Source organism: Mandrillus leucophaeus, unplaced genomic scaffold (assembly GCF_000951045.1).
Source record: "Mandrillus leucophaeus isolate KB7577 unplaced genomic scaffold, Mleu.le_1.0 Scaffold35, whole genome shotgun sequence".
NCBI lineage: Eukaryota > Metazoa > Chordata > Mammalia > Primates > Cercopithecidae > Mandrillus > Mandrillus leucophaeus.
In genome coordinates this window covers 3,169,170-3,176,528 of record NW_012103698.1, presented here as the reverse complement: position 1 = coordinate 3,176,528, position 7,359 = coordinate 3,169,170, and the positions used below count along the sequence as shown (strand labels likewise).

The 7,359-nt window shown below is 39.8% G+C and overlaps 1 protein-coding gene across 4 annotated transcripts in view; it reads left to right on the top strand.

Annotated features, from left to right (window-relative positions):
* RAD51 (RAD51 recombinase) overlaps positions 1–7,359 on the top strand; it is a 40,054-nt gene that overhangs the window by 25,659 nt on the left and 7,036 nt on the right. For all 4 annotated transcript variants that reach the window (XM_011989287.1, XM_011989285.1, XM_011989283.1 and 1 more), the window contains exon 6: positions 1,584–1,678. In XM_011989287.1, coding sequence (XP_011844677.1) covers positions 1,584–1,678 — 95 coding nt within the window. The remainder of the gene's footprint in view (positions 1–1,583; positions 1,679–7,359) is intronic.

The following is a 7,359-nucleotide window of genomic DNA, read 5'->3' as shown; positions in this document are numbered from 1 at the left end:
GAGATCGTGCCATTGCACTCCAGCCTGGGCAACAAGAGCAAAACTCCGTCTCAAAAAAAAAAAAAAAAAAAGAAAAAATTTGATTCTCCTAGAACTTTAACGTAAAATGTTCTAAGGGATTTTCCTCAGAATTTAAAGGTGAATTATGACTCCAAAGTAGATTTTTAGAGTAGAAATTAGCCTTTAGCATCATTCACTTAAACTTTGTAGAAAAATTCAAAGGTATCTGGTATGGGATGGGTAGCCTAAAGCAGAGATTTCCTTGAGGGGCTCATGAGACAGTTTTCATGGCATTTCATTTACTTCTCTTTTCTTTCCTTTTTGATTTCTTTTCAAAATTCTTTCTACTACTTATTTTTCTGTTTTCTCCAATTGTTCATTTTAAATATCTTGTTTATACTATTGGAGCAAATATGTTTTTTTCTTTCTTGCTCACACTTGAAATTTGCTATGGACGCTCCGAGGGCATTGACAAGCCCCTTTAGTACCCCTGAAGAATGAATTGCTCAATAAAGTGAAGTGTAAGTTTGATTTAGACATGCTAAGATCAACTGGGCTTTGGATCATGGCCCGTTATTGATTAAAGCTAAGGTAAATGGTCTTCCAAGTTTCTGTGCTTTTGAATTGATCAGTCTCGTGTTGGCATGCAGTTACAGAATTTTATTACTGACCAGGTGTGGTGGCTCATGCCTGTTATCCCAGCACTTTAAGAGGCTGAGTCAGGCAGATTACTTGAGTCCAGGAGTTTAAGACCAGCTTGGGCAATGTGGCAAAACCCTGTCTACAAAAAAATTTAACGGGTGTGGTGGTGCACATCTATGGTCTCAGCTATTCGGGAGGCTGAGATGAGAGGATCACCTGAGCCTGTAATGCAGAGGTTGCACAGTGGCTCACGCCTGTAATGCCAGCAATTTGGGAGGCTGAGGTGGGTGGATCACCTGTGCTCAGGAGTTCAAGATTGTGTCACTGCACTGCAGCCTGGGCGGCAGAGTGAGATCTTACCTCCAAAACAAAAAAAGGCCAGGCGCAGTGGCTCGTGCCTAGAATCCCAGCACTTTGGGAGGCCAAGGCAGGCAGATCATCTGAGGTTGGGAGTTCAAGACCAGCCTAGCCAACTTGGTAAAACTCTGTTTCTACTAATAATACAAAAATTAGCTGGGCATGGTGGCATGCGCCTTTAATCTCAGCTACTCGGGAGGCTGAGGCAGGAGAATTGCTTGAACCCAGGAGGTGGAGGTTGCCATGAACCAAGATAACGCCACTGCACTCCAGCCTGGGCGACTGAGTGAGACTCCATCGCAATAAAAAAAGAGAGAAGAAAATAATTACCTACTTTGGGCTGTATTTCTAAGCAGTCCAGTTCTGACAAGACTAGCTGTATGTATTGAGACACAGTCAGCTTTGCATGTTTTTCTAGCTGTATTGCTATTAATATCAGAAGGGAATGCCGCCTTCCTACTACTGTCATTCTTAAGTGTTTTTTCCCCTTTGCCTTGGAGGAATTATAAAGATGTCATGAGAAACTTGGTCAGCTATATCAGAAATACAATGTTCATTTCCACTGTTGTTTTTGTTCTCTATAGCTTCCCATTGACCGGGGTGGAGGTGAAGGAAAGGCCATGTACATTGACACCGAGGGTACCTTTAGGCCAGAACGACTGCTGGCAGTGGCTGAGAGGTAGGTTCCTGGTTTAGATAAGAGGGAATATGGCTACACTTATCAAAGTAGTGACTGCCCGGGTTAGTTTGGCCGAAGAGTGTTTCTTCTATAACCCCACTTCCCAAAGTTATATGTGTGGTTCAAAAGAATGACTTCCTTAGTAGAAAAAGGTGTTTTTTTTTTTTTTCCAGATGGAGCCTTGCTCTTGTCACCCAGGCTAGAGCGCAATGGCGTGATCTCAGCTCACTGCAACCTCCCTCCTGGGTTCAGCCTCCCTAGTAGCTGAGATTACAGGTGCCCGCCACTACGCCCAGCTAATTTTTTGTATTTTTAGTAGAGATGGGGTTTCACCATGTTGGCCAGGCTGGTCTTGGACTCCTGACCTCAGGTGATCCACCTCCCTTGACCTTCCAAAATGCTGAGATTACAGGCGTGAGCCACCACACCTGGCCAGGAAAAGGCATTCTTTACAGTTGCTCTCAGACTGGATTAAAAAAAAAAAAAATCCAACTATATGTTGTCTTCCAGAGAAACCCTTTAGAAAGTAAAAGAATGGAAAAAGATATTGCATGCAAATAGTAACCATAAGAGACCCTGAGTGGCTATACTATTATCAGATAAAGTACACTTTAAGACAAACACATTATATACAAAGAGGAACATTTTATAATTAAAAGGTCAGTTTGTCAGGAAGATATAACAGTTGTAAACATATACACACACGCCTAACAACAAAGCCCCAAAATACACGAAACAAAAACTGAATTAAAGGGGGAAATAGACAACTCAACAATAATAGTAGGGGACCAGTTTTTCATTTTCAGTAATGGATACAGGCTTCAATATCTCACTCTCGATAATGAATATAACATGTATCAGAGGTCCTACTAAAGGGCATCTGTGAAATACCTACAGGTAGCATCATACTAAATGGTGAAAATTCTCTGTTGCCCAGACTGGAATGCAGTGGTGGTATCTTGTCTCACTGCAACTTCCACCTCTCGGGTTCAAGTGACTCTCCTGCCTCAGCCTCCCGAATAGCTGGTACTACAGGCGTGTGCCACCACGCCCAGCTAGTTTTTGTATTTTTAGAAGAGACAGGGTTTCTCCATGTTGGCCAGGCTGGTCTCAAACTCCTGACCTCAAGTGATCTGCCTGCCTTGGCCTCCCAAAAGTGCTGGGATTACAGGTATGAGCCACTGCACCCAGCCTTAATGGTGAAATTCTGAATGCTTTTCCCCCTAAAGTCGGTAACAAGGCAAGGATGCCCACTTTCACTATTTACATTCAGTAATGTACCGAAGATTGTGGACAGTGTAGTCAGACAAGCAAATGAAATAAGTGGCATCCAGATTGGAATAGAAGAAGGAAAACTATTTACTGATGACATGGTGCTATATGTAGAAAATCCTACAAGAAAAACTAGAACTAAATAAACTGGTTCAGGAAAGTTGCAGAATACAGTATCAATATACAAAAATACATTGTATTTCTATATACTAGACCATAACAATTCAAAAGTCAAGCTTAAAAAAAAAAAAACTTCACAGTAGCATGAAAAAGAATAAAATACTTAGGAATAAATTTAACAAAAGGAATGTAAGATTTGTACAGCAAAAACTCTTAAAACATTGCTGAGAAAAATGGAAGATTTACATAAAGAGAAACATTCCATATCATGGATGGGAAAACTCAATATTATTAAAATGGCATTCTTGGCCAGGTACAGGGGCGCACACCTTAATCCCAACACTTTGGGAGGCCAAGGTGGGCGGATTACCTGAGGTCAGGAGTTCAAGACCAGCCTGACCAGCATGGCGAAACCCTGTCTCTACTAAAAATACAAAATTTAGCCAGACATGGTGGCGTACTGCCTGTAGTCCGAGCTACTTGGGAGGGTGAGGAAGGAGAATCACTTGAACCAGGGAGACAGGTTGCAGTAATCTGAGATTGTGCCACTGCACTCCAGCCTGGGTGGAGTCTGTCTCAAGACACCAGACTGAGTTCTCCTCAGATTTATCTACAGATTCAACACAATCCTTATCAAAATTCCAGCAAGCGGTTTTTTTTGCAGAAATTTACAAAATAATCACATTTATGGGATATAACTTATGGAAATGCAAAGGACCCAGAATAGCTGAAATGTCTGGAAAAAAAAGAAAATTTGAGATTTTAGACTTTTTGGTTTAAAAACTTATTATAAAGCTACAATAACCAAGACAATATGGTGATGGCATAAGGATAAACATGGAGAGTTCAGAAATGAAACCTTTATGGTCACTTGATTTTTGACAAAGGTAAGGGGCGATTTTTTTAAATTTTAAATTTTTTGCAAATACACATGGTCTCGCTGTGTTGCCCAGACTGGTCTCGAACTCCTGGCCTCAGGTGATCCTCCCAACTCAACTTTCCCAAAGTATTAGGATTACAGATGTGAGCCACCAAACCTGGTTGACAAGGCAATTTAATGAGGGAAAGAATGGTCTTTTCAATAAGTTGTGCTGATGTAGGTGAATTTCCAAATGCAAAACAATAACTTTAGACCCTTACTATACACCACACGTAAAAATTAAAATAGATAACAGTGTGGTCATTCCTCAAAAAATTAAACACAGAATGACCATGTGATCTAACAGTTCCATTTCCTGCTATATATTCAAAAGAATTGAAAATAGGAACTCAGAGACTTGGACACCGATGTTCATAGCAGCATTACTCACAATAGCTTTGGAAATAACCCTATGTCCATTGACAAATGAATATATAACATGTGGTATATACACACAATGAAATGTTATTTTAGCCTTAAAAGGAAGAAAAATAATTTTTTTCTTAGACCTAGTCCTGTAGATAAAAAGATAGGAAATTCTGACACATGTTATTAACATCCACTCACCTTGAGGACATGCTAAGTGAAATAAGTTAGTCACAAAAAGACAAAAACTGAGGCCAGGCGCAGTGGCTTCATGCCTGTAATCCCAGCACTTTGGGAGGCCGAGGCAGGTGGATCACCTTAGGTCAGTTGAGACCAGCCTGGCCAACATGGTGAATCCCCATCACTGCTAAAAATATGAAAAATTAGCCAGGCGTGGTGGCACACACCTGTAATCCCAGCTACTCCGGAGGCTGAGGCAGGAGAGTCGCTTGAACCTGGGAGTCGGAGGTTGCAGTGTGCGGAGATCATGCCATTGCACTATAGCCTGAGCAACAAGAGTGAAACTCTGGCTTGGAAAAGGGAAAAAAAGGGACAAAAACTGTATGATTCCACTAATATGTGGTACTTCAAAATCAGACAGAAAGTAGAATGTGGTTTTCTGAGGGTAGGGAGACTGGGGTGTTATTGTTTAATGGTACAGTTTCAGTTGGGGATGATGAAAAAGCTCTGGAGGGCCGGGCGTGGTGGCTCACGCTTGTAATCCCAGCACTTTGGGAGGCCGAGGCGGGCGGATCACGAGGTCAGGAGATCGAGACCATCCTGGCTGACATGGTGAAACCCCGTCTCTACTAAAAAATACAAAAAACTAGCCGGGCGAGGTGGTGGGCGCCTGTAGTCCCAGTTACTGGGGAGGCTGAGCCAGGAGAATGGCGTGAACCCGGGAAGCGGAGCTTGCAGTGAGCTGAGATCCGGTCACTGCACTCCAGCCTGGGCGACAGAGCGAGACTCCGTCTCAAAAAAAAAAAAAGAAAAAAAGAAAAAGCTCTGGAGATGAATAGTGGTGATGGTTGCATAGCAGCATGAATGTCCTTAATGCACCTGAACTGTATACTTTAAAATAGTTAAAATGCTCAATTTAATGTTATATGTTTTACTATACTGTTTTTAGAAGGGTGGTAATCCTAAATAAGAGCCTAAACTATAATGTTTCAGAGAGAACATGGGGGGAAATCTTAGTGACCTTGGGGTAGGCAAATATTTAGTAGCTACACTACCAAACACACAGTCCACGAAAGAATAAATTGATAATAGAGTGAGTTTTCACTTCATCAAAATTAAAAACTTTTGTGCTTCGAAGGACACTATGAAGGAAATGAAAAGATAACCCAAAGAATGTGAGAAAATATTTGCAAATCATGTATCTGATAAAGGTCTAGTATCCAGAATATATAAAGAACTATTATAACCCAACAATAAAAAGATAATCCAGTTGTTTAAATGGGCAAAGGATTTGAATAGATATCTCTCCAAAGAGGATATACAATGGCTGATAAGCACATAAAAAGATGCTCAACATCATTAATCATCAGGAAAATGCAAATTGAAACCGTGGTGAGCTACCACTTCACACCCACTATGAAGGCTATAATAAAAAAAGACAGTAACAAATACTGGGAGGACGTAGAGAAACTGGAACCCTCACATATTGCTGGTGACAATATGCATTGGTGGTCTCTTTGCAAAACAGGTGGCTGCTTAAAAAGTTAAAAATGAATTTACCATATGATGCAGCAATTTTACTCTAGTTATATACCCAAGAGAAATAAAAACATGTCATACAAAGACTTGTATGATAATGTTTATGGTATCACTGTAATAGCCCAAAATATCCATCAACTGGTAAATGAATAACCAAAATTTGTTTTCTCCATACAATGGGATACTCTTCAGCAATAAAAAAAGAACTTAAGTACTGATACATGTTAACAACATGGATGAACTTTGAAATATGCTAAATGATAGAAGTTAAACACAAAAGACCACATATTGTATGATTCCGTTTATATGAAATTTCCAGAAGGGGATAATCTAAGAGATAGAAGAATTGTGGTTACTGTCGATAGGAATTAGGAGTAACTGTGAATGAAGCTGAGAGATTTTTTTAGGGGTGATGAAAATGTTCTAAAATTGGATTGTGCTCATGGTTATACAACTCTGCAAATTCACTAAAGCTCTCAATGAATTTTATATTTACAGCAGGTCATTTTTGAGGTATGTTAATTATACCTGAGTAAAGCTTGTGAAGAGGTTATAAGTTTCTGTATCCTCAAATAAAGTTTTGAAATACAGCCTCAAAATTGTTTTACTTCTTTTCCTTTGTCTAGGGTCAAATGTGGTAATTTAGCCCTGCCACACATTTTATGGAAACCCAGTGATAAAACAATTTAATTATATGCTGAGACGTCAGACTCAAGTTGGAACCTGCCTAAATAAGTTGAGGAGAATATTCTCTCTTGTTTTATAATCAAATTATCTTTCCCAGCTTATAATTTGAGGACTGCAACCTATTAAATGTATACCCTGAAGCACAAAATTAGGTTGGAATAGTAATTGCAGCTTTTTGCCTCTGCCTACAAAATCCCTATGAAGGAAAAGGAATTACTCTTTTGCAGCCTGATCTTAGTTTTCTGAAGATGTATATACTTGTGTCTTTTCTCCCAAAATTGTTTTGGCAATCTTGTACAGCATTCATACTTTTAAGTATACTATTTTAGTAGTTTAAGGATTCTCTTTTGGACAGAGTCACTAAAACATCGTCTCGTAACATAAGTATTCAGATAGGATAGATGAGCTAGTAGAATATAGGCTATGAGGACAAGAACTTTGATTTGGTCAACCACTGGATGCCCAAGCCATAGAGCAGTGCATTCAGCATTTGTTAATGAATGTTTTGCTCACAAAAAATATTTTTTTTGTTTGTGTTTTTAGAGATGGGGTCTCACTCTGCCCCGCTAGAATGCAACAGTACAATCAACAGTACAAC